We start from the raw sequence: 23,437 nt of genomic DNA on the forward strand, positions 1-23,437 counted from the left end.
AATTGTAGGCGGACGCTTTACTGTCTGAGCTACCAAGGAAGCACACTTAAATCAATGCTCAGCTCCTCCACAAGAGAGGAGGTTCCAACACTTAGGCACCAGAGAGATGAAAAGTTACTAGACAAGATGCATGAGATCCACATCCTGGGGAAATGCAAACTTCTTCACTAGTAGTCAGTGTTGAATGAAAGTCTGCATTGCTTTAGGCTCACCCAAAAGAGACACCCAAAATCAGACACTGTTTCCTTTGGTATCATCTCAAACCACGAGAAAAACCACCACATGATAAAAATATTATTTAAAAAAAAACCAAAAACAAGAAATACCAATATCCTTTTTTTTATATTTTTAGAAAGAAGAAAAAACAAAAACTGTTACTGTACCTTTCCAATGAATTATGAATCGGTACAATAGGATGTTTCATCTTTAAAAGAAGCAAAGAAAAGAAAGTTCACATGTTAAAACACCCAATAGAATATATTTAGAGTTTTATCCCATATAAGAGTGGTAAATATGATCATAATACACACTATCCTACTCAAGAGGAATCTCTTTAGATCCTGCCAAAAGAAAGGACTCACTGAACCCAACCAGTCTTTCACAGTTATTCAAATAAGGGTACCCAAATTTCCAAGAAAAAGGAAAATGGTCTTTCGAAGGGCCTGAATACTATATTCAAATGCTTGGCTTTCTTGTAATTACAATTACACTCATTACAATATTATTAAATGCCAAACTATGATACAGCATTTCAGCAAACACTGGAAGTATAAAGGTTCACAGTACAGAGTTCTTGCCCTCAAGGTAATTTCAATACAGACTGAGGCTAAAACAGGGGGTATGTGTAGAGGAGGAACTCTTAGCCCAACTAAGGGATTCAAGGAAAGAGATTAAATTTTGAGGGATGAGTAAAAGCTAACCAGGGAAAGACATGTGAGAAGTGCATTCTTGGTACTGAGAAATGGCCCAAAGAAGTGCGGGAGCTATAAGCAGTTAACAGGTTTAAACCTGGTTATGACAAAAAAAAAAAAGGCTGGAAATGTGGGAAGCAGCTAAGACATTTTGATTTTAACCTGTAGGTAACAAGGGAATCACCAAAAGTTTGAGGTGGTCCAATTTACACTGCATGAATAGAAATATTGTAGGCTGCCTGGAAGAGTAGCCAAAAGGCAGTTAGTTACAAGGTTACCACCAATCTCAACAAGACTCACTGGACAAGGAGGCTGGAGAAAAGAGGCCAGTTACATCAGAGAGAGAGAGACATGTCTAGGTGGTAAAACTGCCAACAGTACCTGAGTGGATATGAGGGACTGAGGGCAGATATAAAAGTGCACATAAAGGCAAGTCCACTACAGTTGCCAAAGGGAACTCATCGGTTGCCTTCCTTATACAGCAGCTCAGTCTAACATGTTAACTTTCCATTACGCCCTACTGCAGCCAAGTTGAGCTGGTCTGTTACCTTGTTGGACTTGAGCATAGCCAGCTGAGGTGACCCTGGAGGTGTGCGGTAGAGCAGCTCAGAAGTGAAGGCTGCGTTTGCAATCTGCATGCATTCTTCCAAAGTCTTGAGAAAAGTGTTACAGGTTGATTTCAGCAGAGTTCCCACATCAATTCCCTCCTATGAAACAACCAGAGTGGAAGATGCCTTTACTTTGCCAAAAAGGAAAAAGCCCAATTGTGGAATAGTCTTAGAGGTTTTATCCACCACAAAACAACAACAATAATAATCCCATCTATTTTGCTGGACAAATATGTGTACCAGTTATAAAAGAAAATGACTAAACAAGTCTAATTTATCTATTATCCATATACAAGCCTTACCCTCAGCCTGCCCTTCATGCTTACCCACCACTCCAGCTGAAGGCAACAACTTCTATATGACAGCAATATGTCAGGCACTGAGCCCTCATGGAGTTTCTAGTCTATAAGGGGTGGCAGACACCAAACAGAGGCACATGGATTGATGACCAGTGGAACCAATGGAGAAACATTTTCTGAGTAAAAAATGAGCTTCTAGAACAGAAGTATTAGAAACCAAATACCACATTGTTTGCTTCTAGAATGGGCTTTTTGACTTTCAGTACAGATGAGTCTAAAAGGTTTTTGCAACTGGAATTCTTTTGAGCATCAGATCATTTTTTTCTCCAAGTCATTTCACTTTCTCAGTGTGATACTGGATATTGATACTAATAAGCTGTTCAGAAAATGGGCCACCCCCAGATTAGAGAGTATGGTAACCACATCTTAGTGGTGTTAAAGCTATCAGATTTGGCCCAAGATGGAGTTCACTCATGCTAAGCCTCACATCAGCAAACCAGAAATGTAGCTACGTTTCTATGCTGGGCCTCCCAGAAAAGGCAGGCCTAGGTCAACCAATCAGTGCTTGCCTGCTCAGCGCAAGTTACTGACCTGACTCCAAGACTTCCCTTTGCTCCATATAAGAAAAGTAACCTTGTTTTAACCATTCAGGAAATATCCACTAATAACTTCCTTGTTCCTGCTCACTTTGGTCCACAGAAATCTCTAGCCTGGTATAGCTCTTCATAGCTCCTTTCTATCTGCTGGATGGACTGGATGCTGCTCAACTCATGAGCTGCTGAATAAAGCCAGTAAGATCTTTAAATTTTACTCAGTTGAATTTTGTTCTTTAACCATGGCCCCTATGTTTGCTTTAATTTATTATTTCTAACAAGTGAGATGTTAACGGTTATGAACCACTATGATTCAGATACCAATCGGAATGTGTGATTTTTTTCCACACCACCAAGAAATTCCTGGACACCAGCCAGGTGTCCTACAGGTCTACACAATATACCTGGAAATAGTGTCAGGTCTCACAGATTACATGCTCAGTCCTACAAGATTGCTTCCCACTCCCACTTCAGACACCAATGGCACGTTCAGGGTGTCACCTGTGCTACTGACTGACCTACTATAGACTGAAGATTCCAACAACCCCCTCCTTGTGTTTAACTACTTTACCAGAGCAGCTCACAGAACTAAGAAAAACATTTTACTTGCTAAATCACTGGTTTATTATACAAGGGTGTAACTCAGGAACAGCAATATGGAAGAGATGCACAAAACAAGGCATGTGGGAACAGGCTTGGAGCTTCCATGCTCCCTTGAGTGTGCCCCTCTCCCCAGTCAACACTATTTACCAACTCAAGAGCTTTATAAACCCCATGCTTTGAAGTTTCATTAAATGGGCATGATTGATTAAATCATTGGTCAAGGGTGACTGTGGGTCAATCTTCAGTCCCTCTCCCCTCTCAGGAGGTGAGGGGATAGGAAAGAAAGTAACCAACCCTACTTAGTAGGGTCTACTGTCAACCAGAACCTCCATCTTTAGGCACTTTTCAATAGTTGCCTTATTAACATAACAAAAGACATCTTGATTACTTGCAGGACAGGAAATTCCAATGGTTACCTTAGGAACTCTGTGCCAAAAACCAGAGACCAAACATATGTTTCTTATTATAAACCACAATAAGGCTTCCCTGTTGACTCAGTGGCAAAGACTCCACCTGCCAATGCAGGAGACCCAGGAAAGACAAATATGTCTTCAAAAAAACTGGAGATATCAAGGGAATATTTCATGCAAGGATGGACACAATAAAGGACAGAAACAGTAAGGACCTAACAGCAGCAGAAGAGATTAAGAAGAGGTGGCAAGAATACACAGATGAACTGTACAAAAAAAGATCTTAATAACCTGGATAACCACGAAGGTGCGGTCACTCAGCTAGAGCCAGACATCCTAAAGTGTGGGGTCAAGTGGGCCTTGAGAAGCATTACTATGAACAAAGCTAGTGGAGGTGATGGAATTCCAGCTGAGCTACTTCAAATCCTAGAAGATGATGCTGGGAAAGTGCTGCCCTCCACATGTCAGCAGATCGGGAAACTCAGCAGTGCCTGTGTGCTGTGCTGTGCTGAGTTGCTCGGTCGTGTCTAACTCTTTGCGACCATGGACTGTAGCTCGCCAGGCTCTGCTGTTCATGGGGATTCCCCAGGCAAGAAAACTGGAGTGGGTTGCCATACCCTCCTCCAGGGGTTCTTCCCAACAACCCAGGGACCGAACCCAGGTCCAACCAGCATTGCAGGTGGATTCATCAACTGAGCCACAAGTCAGTTTTCATTCCAATCCCAAAGAAAAGCAATGCCAAAGAATGTTCAAACTACCATACAATTGTACCCATTTCACATGCTAGTAAGGTTATATTCAAAACCCTTCAAGCTAGGCTTCAGCAGTACAAGAACCGAGCACTTCCAGATGTTCAAGCTGGGTTCAGAAAAGGCAGAGGAACCAGAGATCAAATTGCTAACAATCAATGGATCATAGAGAAAAGCAAGTGAATTCCAGAAAAACATCTACTTCTGCTTCACTACACTAAAGCCTTTGACTGTGTACAACAAACTGGAAAATTTTTAAAGAGATGGGAATACCAAACCACCTTACCTGTCTCCTGAGAAACCTGTATGCAGGTCATGAAGCAACAGTTAGAACTGGTTCCAAATTGGGAAAGGATTATGACAAGACTGTATATTGTCACCCTGCTTATTTAACTTCTACACAGAGTACATCATGTGAAATGCCAGGCTGGATGAATCCAAGCTGGAATCAAGACTCCTAGGACAAATATCAACAACCTCAGATATGCAGATGATACCACTCTAACAGCAGAAAGTGAAGAGGAACTAAACAGCCTCCTGATGAGGGTGAAAGAGAAGAGTGAAAAAGCTGGCTTAAAACTCAGCATTCAAAAAAGAACATTGTGGCATCCAGTCCTATCACCTCATAACAAACAGAAGGGGAAAAGTGGAAGTGGTGACAAATTGTCTTTTTTGGACTCCAAAATCACTGTGGATGGTGCCTGCAGCCATGAAATTCAAAGATACTTGCTCTTTGGAAGGAAAGCTATGACAAACCTAGACAGTGTATTACAAAGCAGGGATATCACTTTGCCAACAAAGGTCCATAGAGTCAAAGCTGTGGTTTTTTCAGTAGTCATGTACAGATGTGAAAGTTGGACCTTAAAGAAAGGTGAAGGCATCAGAATTGATGCCTTCAAACTGTGGTGCCGGAGAAGACTCTTGAGAGCCCCCTGGACTACAGGGAGGATATCAAACCAGTTAATCTCAAAGGAAATCAACTCTAAATGTTCATTGGAAGGGCTGATGCTGAAGCTGAAGCTCCAATATTTTGGCAACCTGATATAAAAGAGCTGACTCACCGGAAAAGACCCTGATGATGGGAAAGATTAAAGGTAAAAGGAAAAGGAAGTGGCAGAGAATGAGATGGTGAGATAGCATCACCAACTCAATAGACATGAATTTGAGCAAACTCCAGGAGATACTGAAGGACTGAGGAGCCTGGCATGCTGCAGTCCATGGGATCACAAAGAGTCAGATATGACTTAGCAGCTGAACAACAATAATAAATCACAACACCACAGCCACAGGTTCATTAGCAAGTTTCCGAGGCACTTACTATAAACACTTACTACTAATACAAACACTTTTGAATTAAACACTTACTATAAACACTTCTGAATTAAAAGTTGTTGCATTCACTCTCTTCTTTCCCTCTAGACCAGGGCTTCTCTTCCTTGGCTCCACTGGCATTTGGAGCTGGCTAATTATTGGAGGAGGAGATGGAGGGGGAGTGGCTCTCCTGTCCCTTCCAGATATTAAGCAGCATCTGGCCATCTGACCTCTCTCCCTTAGATGCCAACAGCACTCCCTCAGTAGTCACAACCAAAACTGTCTCAGCCATGACCCAACGTCTCCTGAGGCGCAAACTGCTCTGGCTGGAGAATCACTGCTCTAGGTTCTAACATCCCAAAAGCAGGATTGAAATGTTTTGGTGGCCCTCCCTCTGCCCTCCCTCAGCATAGTGTCTTGTACACAACATGCTAAATTAGTAAGAGAGATCCCCCCTCCCCAAAGAGTGAATGAAAGTGAGCTAAAACACTTTTATTAGAAAAACTTAGAGCACATATACTATTAGTAGCATAGTGCTATATTACCTAAGTAATGATAATCTGCAGATTCTTCATTTTTGTAGGCACCATTTCTCAGATAACTTCTTTGAGAGCAGAGCAAAGACCTCTCTCTGGTTAATGTGAACCATTCAATACATAGATTAACACCAGATACATCTTTTAATATATGTTTTAGAATGAGAAAATAACAATTTCATTAATAAGTGATAAAGATTTCAACCCTTGCTGACAATGGAAAGAAATAAAGCTGTGTCTCTATCTCTGAAAACGCTAGTCTATACTAAAGCAGAACATCTACCATGGTGAAATAAATCCTGTTACAGTCTCAACAGAGGTGACAGATACGCATAACTGACACGCAAGATGCTGTCATCTTAGGAGCCACATCAATAGTACAGAAACAGCGCTGTTAGACAGTTAAGGCTGTATTTTTAAAAGTTATGCAAACTGAGAAGACACGTATTCTAGTATACTAGTACTAAAGTTAAAAGTTCCAAATGTTATCAATTAATCCTGAATTCTTCCCAGGAAGGAAAACTATATGCTTCCATATGCTGAAATGCATACATTTCTTCTCTTTGTTTAAGTCTATCACTTTTTTTCTGTGAAAAACAGTATATTCCACGGTATGGATTATGTAAGAATATGCATCATAGGTAAGCAACATCTGATGCTTCTTTTCAAAGACAAATGGTATTTTACCTCAGAACTGGACACGCCAGTTGTGGTCACTTCTTTCGTTTTATCTACTTGCTGAACAAGAAGATCACAGTAGAGTCTTAGTTCTGACATTTTGGTTTTCAAGTTTTCAGTGTTTTCAGCAAATTCTAAATAACAAAATGATGAAAATGTAATTATCAGAATAAATAACTGATATACTAGTTGGTACACTATACAGATAAAATATAATCTGTGTTTTAAAGTCAGATGTTTATAATATGGGCTACAGATACTATATAACTGAAGTTATGGGAACAAGAAAAACAGAAAAACGAGATTCCTAGCCTTCTGAAGTAATCTACACTATTTCTTGACCCAACATATTTACTAATTACCAGTTCAGGAAGGAGACATATACCTCTGATTCACTTGTGTCAGAACTGGGAACAGAGTCAAAGGTTCAGAGTTTTGATCTCAGTTCTACCACAGTTTTTCTATCTGTAAAATGGGGTCACACCTATCTACCTGCTAACATGGTGCTCAAAACTGGGAAGTAGTGGTCTGTAACATGCAATGACCACTAATAAGATAGCTCATGAATCAGAGGACTGGTCCAGCATGCTGCCTGGAAAGGCAAATGGCACCCTCTCTGCACACCTGCTGCGTCTTCATTAGTTCGGCACTCTGTCCACCCTGGCACCAAGGGCTCGGCTACAGTCATTACTGCCTCTGTTTTGTTCTCTGTGAAAAAGCTGGCACATTCTACCTGACATGAGTCAGAGTTCACAGAGTCAAGAATTGGCTTTTGACTTAGCATTAAAAGGGCTTCCCTTGTAGCTCAGCTGGTAAAGAATCGGCCTACAATGCAGGAGACCTCAGTTTGATTCCTGGGTCTGGAAGATCTGCTAGAGAAGGGACAGGCTACCTAATCCAGTATTTTAGCATTAAAAACCAACCAAGAGGCCATCTTACTGTGTCTACCTCAAAAGTGAAGCACATCTGCCATTATGTGCCACAAGAAAGGTCCCTAAACACTTTTCCCAGAGGCCCCTCTCTCTCCTACCAATCTTTCCAGGTGTACATTCAGGGATGCAAGATCAGAAGGCAGAGCTCAGGCAGTAAGCTCTGGCACTTGTGACCCAGGACAGATAGAAAGTTATGTCACGGTTCTCAGGAGACCTAATGATGTTGAGTTAATGAGCATTAAGCAGCAGGAACCTGACAATTAAGCAGCCACCCACCCCAGGAAAAAGGAGGGGAAAGTGGGGTGCTACTGTAACAAACACTCAGATCCAAGGCTTCTCTGGCTCAGCTACCCTTTACCAAAAGTGACCTTTGTGCCAGACAAGGTACTAGGCAGTTTTATATCATCACTGATCCTCATGGTAATTCTTGTAAGGTAGGTAATTACCTCTTTCTAAAACATAAGGAAACTGAAGATGAGAGAGGTCCTATGCCAAGGTCACAAAGCCAGTACCCTACAAAGCCATGATTTGAACCCAGTTGTGTCTGGCTCCAAAACCTACCCTCTTTCTACTATGACATGCTAGGAGAGAAGAGTCAGGTACAGATTGTTTAAGTTCCACTGAGATGTATAGCACCTACATGACATAAAAAGCTGGCTGTGGTTAGGTGGTCAGAAGCATGATAACAAAATGGGAACCCAGAGATGCCACCAGGTAATTCCCAGGGTTCTCAGGCCAGAGGACAATCAATACTTGCCTTTTTCCTTCTGGGTCCTACTGTCTGTCAGGCAAGCCTTGGCTGACCCCAAGGCTACCAGCCACCGCTGTCTCTCAGCCACACTTCTGGCCTTCAGGTAGAAATATTGTTCCCCAGGGATGATCAGATCCATGCGTGTGTTATCTACAGAATGAACTGGGAGCAAGGCAGAGGGAGGTCAGAAACCCAGAAGCGCCCTGTCTGGGTAGCTTCCACTCTACCCAAACTCCTGAGCTTTACTGGGGCCAGTCACTGAGGACTTCTTCCAAAAGAGGATGCCAGCCCTCACAACTTCTGATTTATTTATCTCTTCCTAGAGGTCTCTGATGATGAAGAAGGAAAACTCTGCAATTGGCTCCAAGGTCTCACCAAGACTTTGGCCTAAAAAAGAAGCACTTAAATCTCCTCAGGATCTTTTAGAAGAGGAGAGAGGAAAAATCTCTCTTTTGGCGTGTGTGTGTGTGTAAACCATGCTGCTCTGCAGCCAAAATGGCTTGACGCAAACAAGTAAGGATGTGCTCTTCATCTCCTTGGGGTACTGGAAAGCAATTAAACAGAGTATTTTTACTCTTCTACCTTCCTTTACATGTCATATTAAAAACGTGACAACTAGAAAGCAATCAAGAACACAGCACTTTCCCTTTTCTACCTTCCTTCACTCATTATGTAAAAAATGTGACAATTCCCTTAAAGCCTTTAGGAGAAGAAACAAGCAAACTACACTCCCCTTCACCCTCCAAACCCTGGGCCCCTAATTCCATTCTAATCAGTTTCTGAGCCACACCCCCCCAGCACATCCTAAGATTCCTAAAACCAGGAAGTAAAGGCTGTTTGTAGGTCCGTTAGGTGTTTGCTTGTTTAGTTTTGAGTATGATGGTGGTGGTGAGAAGGTAGGTACGTGTCCTGATTTAAACACAGCCAAGTGTCTGATGTTGCAATAAAAACACAAGGTTAGAAAATTGCCTCAAGTGCCAGGTGAGCAAGAGACTGTGAAACATACAAGATGGGTGATTAATAAACACACTGCTCTCATTTATTTTCACTACCTCTTAACCAACCTTCTTGTAAATACTGCCTGCAGTTTTAGGTCTTACTTGCAAGGTTTTTTTTTGGGGGGTGGGGTACATAACATAATATATATCTTTGTCTATACTTTGGAAGCAGCACAGAAAGGCCTAAGAAATCAGTGCTTTTTTTTTTTTAATCTTGGGGGCGAAACAGAAAGAAAAATAAACCCTGCAAATTTCTTGGCTTCTCACCTTGAATTTCACAGACTGCCATCTGGATGCTCCCTTTGCAACCTTTCCAGGCATCTTCAGGAGAATCATAGTAAGATAATATCCCCCCACAGAGAAGGAACCACCGAGGCTGCCAACCTGCAAACAGAAGCAAGAGCATGGTCTCAATTACTGCTTCCCAGGACGCAGAATAGGACTTAACAAAGGATGCTGGATTCCAGCTCCAAGGAACTTACCTTCTGGGGGAACATTCTAAGGGGAAAAAAGCTAGAAAAGATGTATATTTGATTTCATTTTTGCATAGGAGTCTGGAAGGAGCAGCAATAAATATAGTGATGATTCTCTAAGTAATGGGATTACTGATGATTTTTATTCCTTCTTCTCTCCAATACAGTACTAGTAACCTTTGGTTTTTAATTTTTCTAAGATTATAGATTATTGTTTTCCAAACATTATTGTTAACACACTTGCTCTCTTCCCCTCTGGTTAAGAAAAATTATTCTGAACCTCAAAATGAGACAAAGGATTATACTGACCTTTCAACATTACACAAAGTGCTGCCTAATAGGCCTGCCTAAGGTCATATGATTTCTAGGAAAAGATAACTTTAATTTACTATTTGGTATTGATGCACTGAAATGGAATAATCTTAAAACATTCACGGGCTTAACTATTTTTACTTCAGAGAACTTCACAGGACAAATCATATTCAGTGGAAACTCACATCTTATCTAGTCCTCTTACACAACCTATATTCTAGTCACACCAAACTTACTTGCTGTATTCCTGTTTCAGAGTTTTCGCTCAAATTGGATCTTTTTCCTAAAAATGTCATTTCTGACTATCTCTTGCATAAGCCTTGTCAGTCTCCTCTGTCAGATTTTTTTTTTCTCTCTCTGAAATGCCACAGCCCTTTAAGGATACATTTCTCTCACTGGACTCTTCTATGGCTGAGACAGTCAGAGAGAAGGTTGGTAGGAACCTTGGGCAGGGCCCCAAAGGCTGCTCAGGTACATACCTGATGGGCTCTTGGGAACAGATTCACACCAAGTAAATACGTAAGTCACCCACTGATGTCAAAATAGTAATGTCAGGGACCACTGACAGGGAAGCACCTAGACCCTTTACTGGATGTCAGGAGTTCCAAGGCCTTAACTCAACACCCACACAAGTCAATTATTGGATGGAAAACCTCTTGGGATGAACTTGTAAATTTTGTTTCAGAAGGTGATGCTTCCTGGCCCTGGTTTCAAATTCTATGCAAACAAACCTGAAAGCTACTGTTCTTGACACAAACATTACAATTCAAGAAATCAACCTGGTCATGAGATTATGACTTGTTGAGTATACAGTCAGCACTCCAGGAGTTGGATACTACTGGTGATTGTAGCCCTCTGCAAGTCATTATTTACACCTTACGCATCGCCCCTCACTGAAACAGAAGAATCAACTGCTAAGACTCTGAGAAATGAAAAAGGATTTTGAAATCACCTAGTTCAACCAGCTCTTTCACAGAAAAGGAAACCAATCCCAGACAGATTAAGTGACCTACCTAAAGTCACAAACGAAGTATACAACAGAGCTGGGAAGAAAACTGTCTTTCTAACACTGCTCTCCTGGCGTAATAACTCCCAAACCCTGACTCCCCATTGCCAGAAAGCTATCCTGGTATAGAACAGTAGCATCTTCTCACTTACAACTCAACTTCCATGATTATGTTCGGTGTGAAACATTCTCCAAACCCACCATGCCTCTCAAGTAGAGGGAAATCAACATACCCTCAATTATCATATTTTATCAAATTTCAGACCTCACCTACATTAGTCTTCATTCTCCAGAGAAAAAGAACCAATAATATGTAGGCATATCTACACATAATTTACTATAAGGAATTTGCTTACGCATTACAGAGCCTAAGAAATTCCAACATCTGTGGTCAGCAAGCTAGAGAATCAGGAGAGCCAATTTGTAATTCCAGTCCAAAGTCAGGAGGCTTGAGACCCAAGAAGAGTCAATGTTTCAGTGAGAGTGAAGAAACAGGAAAAGACCAAAGTTCCAGCTCAACAGTCAAGCAGGAAGAGTTATTACCCTTTATTCCTTTTTGTTCTATTTAGGTCTTTGGATGGGACTCATTCATGTTAAGAAAAGCAATCTACTTTACTATGTTTACCAATTCAAAGGTTAATCCCATCCAGAAATACCCTCAGACACAACCAGAATGATTAGTCAAATGTCTGGGCACTCCATGGCCCAGATGAGTTGACACAAAAAATTAACCATCAGATACCATCAATTTTAAAATAAACTGAAGTATTGGCATATGATATGATTAACAAGGTTTAATTTCCAAAATATACAAATAGCTCATACAACTCAACAACAAAAACCAAACAACCCAATCAAAAAATGGGCATAAGACCTAAATAGGCATTTCTGCACAGAAGACATATAGATAACCAACAGGCACATGAAAAGATGCTCAACATCACTAATTATCAGAGAAATGCAAATCAAAACAATAATGAGGTATCCCCCCTCACACTGGTCAGAATCAGTTCAGTCACTCAGTAGTATCTGACTCTTTGCGACCCCATGGACTGCAGCATGCCAGGCTTCTCTGCCATCATCAATTCCTGGAGCTTGCTCAAACTCATGTCTATCAAGTCGGTGATGCCATCCAACCATCTCATCCTCTGTCGTCCACTTCTCTTCCTGCCTGCGATCTTTCCCAGCATCAGGGTCTTTTCCAGTGAGTCAGTTCTTCGCATCAGGTGGTCAAAGTACTGGAATTTCAGCTTCAGCATCAGTCTTTCCAATGAATATTCAGGACTGATTTCCTTTAGAATGGACTGGTTTGATCTCCATGCAGTCCAAGGGACTCTCAAGAGCCTTCTCCAACAGCACAGTTCAAAAGCATCAATTCTTTGGCACTCAGCTTTCTTTATAGTCCAACTCTCACATTCACACATGACTACTGGAAAAACCATAGCTTTGACTAGACGGACCTTTGTTGGCAAAGTAATGTCTCTGCTTTTTAATATGCTGTCTAGGTTGGTCACAGCTTTTCTTCCAAGGAGCAAGCATCTTTTAATTTCATGGCTGCAGTCACCATCTGCAGTAATTTTAGAGCCCAAGAAAATTAGTCTGTCACTGTTTCCATTGTTTCCCCATCTACTTGCCATGAAGTTATGGGACCAGATGCCAATGATCTTAGTTTTCTGAATGTTGAGTTTTAAGCCAGCTTTTTCACTCCTGTCTTTAATGGCCATCAATAAAAAGTCTACAAATAATAAACTGTAGACAGGAGACGGTGTGGAGAAAAGGGAACTCTTGTTACACTGGGTTGGTGGGCATGCAAATTGGTACAGTCACTATGGAAAACAGTATAGAGGTTCCTTAAAAAATTAAAAATAAGAGTTACCACATGATCCAGTAAAACCACTCCTGGGCATATATCTGGAAAAAACTCTAATTCAAAACAATACATGCAGCCCTATGTTCACAGTAGCACTACTTACAATAGCCAAGACATGGAAGCAACCTAAATGTCCATCGACAGATGAATGGATAAAGAAGATGTGGTACGTATACACAGTGGTATACTACTCAGACATAAAAAAGGATGAAATAATGCCATCTGCAGTTACATGGTTGGACCTAGAGATTATCATACCAAGTGAGGTAAATCAGACAGAGAAAGACAAACATCATACAATATCACTTACATGTGAAATCTAAAATATGAAATGAATGAACTTACTTACAAAACAGAAACAGACTCATAGACATAGAAAACAAACTTTTGGTACCAAAGGGGAAAGGGGGAGGGGAGGGATAAATTAGGAGTTTGGGATTAGCCGATACAAACTATTATATAGAAAACAGATAAACAACAAGGTCCTACTGTGTCATATGGAGAACTGTTTGCAATGTCTTCTAACAACCTGTAACAGAAAATAATATGAAAAAGTATATATATATTATATCACTTTGCTGTATACCAGAAACTAACACCTTGTAAATCAACTATACTTAAATTTAAAAAAACAATTTAGGAAGAACAATATGGCGGAGTAGGTGGACGTGAAGTACATCTCTCTCCACAGATACATCAGGAATACACCTTCAGACACAGAAGTCCATGCAGAACACCAGGTGAGAGCAGACAGGAGTACCTGACCAGCAGAAAAGAATATACAGAACCACGCAAAACTTGGTAGGATGAAGGGACTAGGGGGAAAAACAGGATCGTTAGTAGGACTGAACCTGTCCTCGGGAGGTGGGCGAACTGAAGCAGGGGTCCGATCCCCACATGGGGGCAACTGTCTGAGTCAGAGGAGAAACATTTAACGGTGAGAGTGAAACAGTTCATCTGTGGCAGCCTAAATGGAATGAGAATCAGACAGTCTTGCCGCAGCCATATATACCGCGGATAGGGAGGAGGGCCCTCTGGAAGGCGCAGCTGGAGTTTGGGGACTGTGAAGCGACCCCAAGGCAAGGGCTGCTGTTGACTGCAGAGAGACCGATCGAGGGGATGTGAGGGAGGAGATCGTGGTGGGAAATGCTGGTGGAGGAAAGCCTGGCAGCCATGGAAGCAAGGCAATATTGCCGAGTCACGCATAGCGGGTGGAGCCATCACCATAGCCTCTCTCCCCCCCACAGGCCAGCATCGGCAGCTGAACAATAGAGAGGTTGGCCCATCAAACGCCCGACATACTGAACTACAGAGCAGAACAACACCCTGGGTGCCCCTCTAAGTGCCTGACGCGCCAATCTCCAGAGGAGGACCCCAGTCCGGGGGCCCTCTATGTGCAGAACACCACCCTGGGTGCCCCTTTAAGTGCCTGACACGCCGATCTCCAGAGTAGGACCCCAGCCCGGGGGCCCTCTATGTGCCTGACGCACTGACAACAGAGAAGGAGCCCAGGAGAGGGAGTCTGCTAAGAGCCTGAATGGGAGGAGCTATGGAGAAGGACTGGCCAGAGAGGCCTTTTTATGGCCAGCTACAAGAGGCTCAAAGAAAGACTCTGATGGGGCCAAAACGCCTGCGGCGGAGGCAGGCCGCGTCCCTGCACACTTGGCCGCCGGGGTCCCCGCAGGCCAAGCAGCTGTGCCACCTTCACGCTTGACTCCACTGGGGCAGAGCTGCCACAGGCAAAAAGTTTGAGTCTATGTGCGAAGGGTCGCTCTGGTCATGTCCAGCTCTTCGCGATCCTGTAGACTGTGGCCTGCCAGGCTTCTCTGTCAGGGCGGGGGATTCTCCAAGCAAGAAAACTGGAGCATATTGGCCAAAACTGGTTGCCATACCCTTCTAGGGCACTATATTTCCTGCTGCCCTAGCTGCCAACTCCCCTGAGAACCTGGTCTGCCAGAACCCCTGTGACCCAAGCAGCTGCACCACCTCCACACCTGGCCCTCACAGGGCCAAACCCAAGTCCTCCAGGGCATGCTCAGGAGCAAACCCCAGTGGATGACCCACATGCAGAGGTGGAAATAAAATCACGATTGAAACCCAGGGGCAGTATGGCTAAGGAAGAAGACCCAAAACTTTCCCACAAGCTGTATAAACTGCAGATTAAATCCACATGATCAACTAGGCAGACTCTGTGTCTACGGAATATATAAAAGGACATTGAGAGCTCCCACAAAAGCAAACGCGCTAGTTCTGACAGCTATGGACATTGGAGGCAAGAACACACAGGAGTAGGACCAGATTAGAATCTGAGCTGCCCCCACTGCAGGTCCAGAGATCAGCAGTGTTGGAGGGCATCCTAGGGAGATGAGGTGGACTGTGACTCCCAGCGAGCGAAAGGACTCTGACAGCAGTGACTCAAGAAAAACATTTATTATTCTTATGGTTTGACTTGCTCTGTAGATTCTTTTAGATTTTTTTTTTCCTTTTGTTTTCCTTTCCTCCCACCTCTGCTGTAGTTGTCGATTTTATTGGCACTATGAAATCTAATTAAGCTTTTGAGTTTTTTTCTCAGTCACATTTTTTACTGCTGTTATAAACTTCTGCCTCTACATTGGGCTTTTGCAGTTCTGTGGAGTTTTCCTTTTTTGCTTTAATTTTAATTTTTTACACCTATTATTATTTTTTAGACATTTATTCCTTTGCTTGCTTTTCCTACTGTTCTTTTCCCCTCACAGTTAATTTTTAATGTATATAAATCTTCTTTATCTACCCATATTTAACTTGCAATATCTATTGTTTGTTTCTTTCCTTTCCTCTCAACATGTTTGTTAGTTTTATTTTCATTGCTTTATTCCCCAATTGGCACCTTGCTCTAGTTTTGTTTTCCAGTTTGTGCTTTAGCTAGTTTTGTTCTGGTAGATATAATTTTTTATTTCCTTTGCTCGCCAGGTCAATCTATTCTACTTTACTTTTGTTGGACTGTTTTGATTTTGCTTATGGGTGCATATGTATGTGTATATTCAGTCACACTTTTTATTGTTGTTATAAACCACTGCCTCTATGTTGGGCTTTTGCAGTTCTGTGGAGTTTTCCTTTATTTCCCTTTCTTTCTTTCTTCTTCTTCTTTCTCTCTTTTCTATAATTTTAATTTTTAAAAATCTATTATATTTTTTCTACATTTACTCCTTTGTTTGTCTTCCCTACTATTCTTTTTCCCTTGCAGTTAATCTTTAATGTATATAAATCTTCTTCATCTACCACTATTTAACTTCACGTACCTACTCTTTCTTTTCTTTCTTTCCTTTCCTCTCAACATATTTTTCAGTTTTATTTTCATTGCTTTATTTCCCAATTGGCATCTTGGCTTTAGTTGTGTTTTACAGTTTGTGCTTTAGCTAGTTTTGTTCTGTTAGATATAATTTTGGGTTTCCTTTGTTTGCCAGGTCGGTCTATTGTACTTTATTTTTGTTGGACTGTTTTGATTTTGCTTATAGGTGTATATGTATATATGTATATTCAGTCACACTTTTTATTGTTGCTATATGCCTCTGCCTCTACATTGGGCTTTTGCAGTTCTGTGGAGTTTTCCTTTTTTTCCCCCTTTTTCTTTCTTCTTCCATTTTTTTCTCTTTTTTACAATTTTAATTTTTTGGAAAAACCTATTATACTTTTTCTACATTTACTCCTTTGTTTGCCTTCCCTACTGTTCTTTTCCTCTCGCAGTTAATCTTTAATGTATATAAACCTTCTTCGTCTACCTCTATTTAACTTCACATATCTATTCTTTCTTTCTTTCCTTTCCTCTCAACATATTTGTTAGTTTTATTTTCATTGCTTCATTCCTCACTTGGCACCTTGCTTTAGTTTTGTTTTCCAGTCTGTGCTTTAGTTAGTTTTGTTCTTAAATAGTAAGTATAATTTTTTATTTACTTTGTTTGCCAGGTCAATCTACTGTACTTTATTTTTGTTGGACTGTTTTCACTTTGCTCATGGGTGTATATGTATATGTGTACATTCCATTATTTTATTTATTATTTACCTGATTTTGTAACTGCCATTTGTCTGGGGTTCATCTTTGGTTTTGCATTTTTGGATATTTGTTTTAATCTCCCTTAATGCCATAACAAAGCACTTGTGGAATCTTCATTCCTGACCAGAGATCAAGCCCTGAGCCTTTGGAGTGGGAGCAATGACTCCAAGACCAAGACTACCAGAGAAGTAACCCTAGGGAGTATCAAACAGTGAGAACTCACACAAAGAAAACCCCTTAAATACAAGACCCAGCATCACCCAACCACCAGTAACACCCTGGTGCAGGACGCCTTATCTAAACAACAAACAAAACCAAAATACAAACCCAATCATCAGCAGACAGGATTACCACCTCACTCAGCCTTGCCCATCAGAGAAAAAACAAACAAAAACTCAGCACAAATCTCACCCTGTACAAAGCTTAACACAAACCACTGAACCAACCTTAGGAGGACAGAAACCAAAAGGAAGAAAGAATCCAACCTTGAAGCCTGGGAAAAGGAGACCTCAAACACAATTAATTAAAAAAAAAATAATGAAAAGGCAGAGAAATGCTACACCAATGAAGGAACAAACTAGAAACACAGAAGTCCAAATAAATGGAAGAGGAAAGAGGCAAACTACCTGAAAAAGAATTCAGAATGATGATAGTAAAGATGATCAAAAACCTTGGAAACAAAATGGAGGAAATGCAAGAATCAATTAACAAAAAGACCTAGAAGAATTAAAGAATAAACATACAGAGACAAACAACACAATTACTGAAATTAAAAACATTCTAGAAGGAATCAATAGCAGAATATCTGAAGCAGAAGAACAAATCAGTGAGCTGGAAGTTAAAATGGTGGAAATAACTTCAGAAGAGCAGAATAAAGTAAAAATAATGAAAAGAACTGAGGATAGTCTCAGAGACCTCTGGGACAATGTCAAACGCACCAACATTAGAATTATAGGGGTCCCAGAAGAAGGAGAGAAAAAGAAAGGGTATGAGAAAATTTTTGAAGAGATAATAGCTGAAAATTTCCCCAACATGGAAAAGGAAATAGTCAATCAAGTCCAAGAGGCACAAAGAGTCCCATACACAATAAACCGAAGAAGAAACACACCAAGACACATGTTAATCAAACTAACAAAGACTAAACACAAAGAAAGAATATTAAAAGCAGCAACGGAGAAGCAACAAGTAACATACAAGGGAAACACCATATGCTTAACAGTCGATCTTTCAGCAGAAACTCTGCAGGGTAGAAGGGAATGGCAGGATATATTTAAAGTATTGAAAGGGAAAAAATCTACAACCAAGATTACAGTACCCAGCGAGGATCTCATTCAAAATTGATGGAGAAATAAAGTTTTTCAGACAAGCAAAAGTTAACAGCATTATGTACCACCAAATCAGCTTTACAACAAAGGTTAAAGGGACTTATGTAGCCAAAAAATACAAGAGAAGAAAAAAGATCTACAAAATCAACCCCAAACAATTAAGAAAATGGCAACAGGAACATATATATCAATAATTACTTTAAATGTTCAGTTCAGTTGCTCAGTCATGTCCGACTCTTTGCGACCCCATGAACTGCAGCATGCCAGGCCTCCCTGTCCATCACCAACTCCCAGAGTCCACCCAAATCCATGTCCATTGGGTTACTTTAAATGTAAATGGATTAAATGTTCCAACCAAAAGACACAGACTGGCTGAATGGACACAAAAATAAGACCCATATATATGCTGTTGACAAGAAACCCACATCAGATCTCAAGACACACATAGACTGAAAGTGAGAGGATGGAAAAACATACTCCATGCAAATGGGAACCAAAAGAAAGCTGGAGTAGCAATCCTCATATCAGACAAAATAGAACTTAAAGAAGATTATAAGAGATAAGGAAGGACACTATATAATGATCAAGGGATCAATCCAAGAGGAAGACATAACAATTGTAAATATCTATGCACCCAATATAGGAGCACCTCAACACATAAGACAAACACTAACAGACATAAAAGGAGAAACTGACAGTAACAGAATAATAGTAGGAGACTTTAACACCCCACTCACAGCAGTGGACAGATCATCAAGTCAGAAAATTAATAAGGAAACACAAGTCTTAAAGGATACACAAGATGAGATGGATCTCATTGATATCTTCAGGACATTCCATCCAAATGCAAAAGAATACACCTTCTTCTCAAGTGCACATGGAACATTCTCCAGGACAGACCACATTTTGGGTCACAAATCAAACCTCAGGAAATTTAAGAAAACTGAAATTGTATTAAGCATCTTCTCTGACCACAATGCTACGAGACTAGATATCAATTACAAGAAAAAAACTGTAAGAAACACAAACACATGGATATTTAACAACACTGAAGAAATCAAAAGGGAAATAAAAAAATTTCTAGAAACAAATGACAATGAAAACATGATAACTCAAAACCTAAGGGATGCAGCAAAAGCAGTTCTAAGAGGGAAGTTTATAGCAATACAATCCTACCTCAAGAAACAAGAAAAACATCGAATAGACAACCTAACTTTACACCTAAAACAACTGGAAAAATAAGAACAAAAAAACCCCTAAAATCAGTAGAAGGAAATAAGTCACAAAGATCTGAGCAGAAATAAAGATTAAAAAAACTAAAAGCTGGTTCTTTGAGAAGATAAACAAAACTGACAGGCCTTTAGCTAGACTCATCAAGAAAAAAAGAGAGAAGAATCAAATCAACAAAATTAGAAATGAAAAAAGAGAGGTTACAACACACAATGCAGAAATTCAAATAATTTTAAGACACTATTATGAACAACTATATGGCAATAAAATGGATAACCTGGAAGAAATGGACAGATTCTTAGAAAAGTTCAATCTTCCAAGAATGAACCAGGAAGAAATAGAAATCATGAACAACCCAATTACAAGCACTGAAATTGAAGCTGTGATCAAACATCTCCCCCAAAACAAAAGCTCAGGACCAGATGGCTTCACAGGAGAATTCTATCAAACATTTAGAGAAGAGCTAACGCCTATCCTTCTAAAACTCTTTCAAAAAGTGCAGAGGAAGGAACACTTCCAGACTCATTTGGAATGAGTCCACCATCACCCTGATATCAAAACCGGTCAAAGACAACACAAAAAGTGAAAACTACAGGCCAGTATCACTGATGAATATAGATGCAAAAATCCTCAACAAAATTTTAGCAAACAGAATTCAGCAACACATAAAAACACATACATCATGATCAAGTTGAGTGTATTCCAGGAATGCAAGGATTCTTCAATATACGCAAAATCAATGTGATATACCGTATTAACAAATTGAAAGATAAAAACCATATAATAATCTCAATAGGTGCAGAAAAAACCTTTTACAAAATTCAACACCCATTTATGATTAAAACTCTTCAAAAAATGGGCATAGAAGGAACCTACCTCAACATAGTAAAGGACATATATGATAAGGCTACAGCAAACATTATTCTCAATGGTGAAAAATTGAAAGCATTCCCCCAGGAACAAAAGATCAGGAATAAAACAAGGGTGTCCACTTTCACCACTGTTATTCAACATAGTTCTGGAAGTCCTAGCTACAGCAATCAGAGAAGAAAAAGAAATAAAAGGAATCCAGATTGGAAAAGAAGTAAAGCTTTCACTGTTTGCAGATGACATGATACTGTACATAGACAACTCTAAAGATAGTATCAGAAAATTACTAGAGCTAATCAGTGAATTTAGCAAAGTTGCAGGATACAAAATCAATACACAGAAATCACTTGCATTCCTACATACTAACAACAAAAAATCAGAAAGAGAAATTAAGGAATCAATCCCATTCACCACTGCAACAAAAAGAAATATCTAGGAATAAACTTACTTAAGGAGACCAAAGAACTGTACACAGAAAGTTATAAGACCCTAATGAAAGAAATCAAAGACGACATATACAGATGAAGAGATATCCCATGTTCCTGGGTAGGAAGAATCAATATTGTGAAAATGACTATAGTACCAAATGTAATCTACAGATTCAATGCAATCCCTATCAAATTTGATCCCTATCAAATGATATTTTTCACAGAACTAAAACAAAAAATTTCCCAATTCATATGGAAACACAAAAGACCCCGAATAGCCAAAGCAGTCTTGAGAAAGAACAACGGAGCTGGAAGAATCAACCTTCCTGATTTCAGATTATACTACAAAGCTACAGTCATCAAGACAGTATGGTCCTGGCACAAAAACAGAAACATAGACCAATGGAACAGGAGAGAAAGCCCAAAAATAAACCCATGCACCTATGGGTACCTTATTTTTACAAAGGAGGCAAAAATATACAATGGGGCAAAGACAGCCTCTTCAATAAATCATGCTGGGAAAACTGGACAGCTACATGTAAAAGAATGAAATTAGAACACCTCCTAATACCATACACAAAGATAAACTCAAAATGGAGTAAAGACCTAAACGTAAGACCCAAAACTATAAAACTCTTAGAGGAAAACATAGGCAGAACACTCGATGACATAAATCAAAGCAAGATCCTCTATGATTCACCTCCCAGAATAACGGAAATAAAAACAATAGTAAACAAGTGGGACCTGATTACACTTAAAAGCTTTTTCACAGAAAAGGAAACTACAAGCAAGGTGAAAAGACAATCCCCAGAATGGGAGAAAACAATAGCAAGTAAAACAGCTGACAAAGGATTAATTTCCAAAATATAGAAGCAGCTCATACAACTCAATGCTAGAAAAACAAACAACCCAATCAAAAAGTGGGAAAAAGACTTTAACAGACATTTCTCCAAAGAAGACATACAGATGGCTAACAAACACATGAAAAGATGCTCAACATCGCTCATTATTAGAGAAATACAAATCTAAACTACAATGAGATATCACCTCACACCAGTCAGAATAGCCATCATCAAAAAGTCTACAAACAATAAATGCTGGATAGGGTGTGGAGAAAAGGGAGTGCTCTTGCACTGTTGGTTGAAATGTAAATTGATACAGCCACTCCACTATGGAAGATGGTATGGAAATTCCTTAAAACCTAGGAATAAAACCACCATATAACCCAGCAATCTCCTAAGCATATACCCTGAGGAAACCAAAATTGAAAGAGACACATGTATCCCATTGTTCGTTGTAGCACTATTTACAATAGCTAGCACACGGAAGCAACCTAGATGTCCACTGACAGATGAATGGATAAAGAAGTTGTGGTACATATACACAATGGAATATTACTCAGCCATAAAAAGGAATGCATTTGAGTCAGTCCTGATGAGGTGGATGAATCTAGAACCTACTATATAGAGTGAAGTGAGTCAAAAAGAGAAAAATATCGTATTCTAACTCATATATACAGAAGCTAGAAAAATGGTACTGAAGAATTTATTTACAGGGTAGCAATGGAGAAACAGACATAGAGAACAGACTTATGTACATGGGGAGAGGGAAGGTGAGGGTGAGATGTATGGAAAAAGTAACATGGAAACTTACATTACCATATGTAAAATAGATAGCGAATGGGAACTTGCTAAATGGCTCAGGAAACTTAAACAGGGGCTCTGTACCAATCTAGAGGGATGATTTGTGGTGGGAGATGGGAGGGAGGATCAAAAGAGAGGGGATATACACATACCGATGGCTGATTCACGTTGAGATTTGACAGAAAACAAAATTCTGTAAAGCAATCATCCTTCAATAAAAAAAAAAAAAATTAAAAAATAACCTGCCCATGATCTCATTCCCAGATGCTTCCTGGCTTCAGAACTGTTGGAATGTGAAAAATGTCCAAAAATTGAAAAAATGTGGTATAAACTCAGTTTATCTTACAGGAATTTGAAAACTGTTAAATAGCCCAAATACACACACACACACACACACAAAGCACAGCTACAGTACATTTTAAAAGTAGCTTGTAAATGATAACAGTAACTGTAACAATACCTTCCCTGTAACAGATTCCATATTTATCTAGGAAAAGTTGTAACAATAGAGGGGATTCAATTATTTTATTCTGCAGTTTGTAACTAGAAAAACTATGACCAAGAAAAGCTTTTCTTTAAAGCATAAAGTTTCTAGAATTTCAGAAGGCATGTAAAGAAACCACAGAATCTCACTCCCATTATCTAAGACTTTAACGGCAGAGCAATGGAGAAACCGTGCTTCCCTGGTGGCTCAGTAAAGAATCTGCCTGCCAACGCACAGACCTGGGTTCAATCCCAGGGTCAGGAAGATCCCCTGGAGAAGGAAATGGCAGCCCACTCCAATACTCTTGCCTGGCAAATCCTAAGGACAGAGGAGCCTCGAAGGTGACAGTCCATGGGGCTGCAAGAGTCAGATAGGACTCTAGAACTA

The 23,437-nt window shown here is 40.1% G+C and overlaps 1 protein-coding gene across 4 annotated transcripts in view; it reads right to left on the bottom strand.

Annotated features, from left to right (window-relative positions):
* PLEKHA8 (pleckstrin homology domain containing A8) overlaps positions 1-23,437 on the bottom strand; it is a 62,345-nt gene that overhangs the window by 28,259 nt on the left and 10,649 nt on the right. For 3 of the 4 annotated variants that reach the window (XM_065939027.1, XM_065939029.1, XM_065939030.1), the window contains exons 2-6: positions 9,647-9,763; positions 8,388-8,543; positions 6,708-6,832; positions 1,460-1,618; positions 384-424 (exon numbers count right to left, since the gene is read on the bottom strand). In XM_065939027.1, the coding sequence (XP_065795099.1) occupies positions 384-424; positions 1,460-1,618; positions 6,708-6,832; positions 8,388-8,543; positions 9,647-9,763 (598 nt within the window). The remainder of the gene's footprint in view (positions 1-383; positions 425-1,459; positions 1,619-6,707; positions 6,833-8,387; positions 8,544-9,646; positions 9,764-23,437) is intronic. The other variant, XM_065939028.1, reaches the window with a different exon arrangement.

Source organism: Muntiacus reevesi, chromosome 6 (genome assembly GCF_963930625.1).
Source record: "Muntiacus reevesi chromosome 6, mMunRee1.1, whole genome shotgun sequence".
Classification (NCBI taxonomy): Eukaryota; Metazoa; Chordata; class Mammalia; order Artiodactyla; family Cervidae; genus Muntiacus; species Muntiacus reevesi.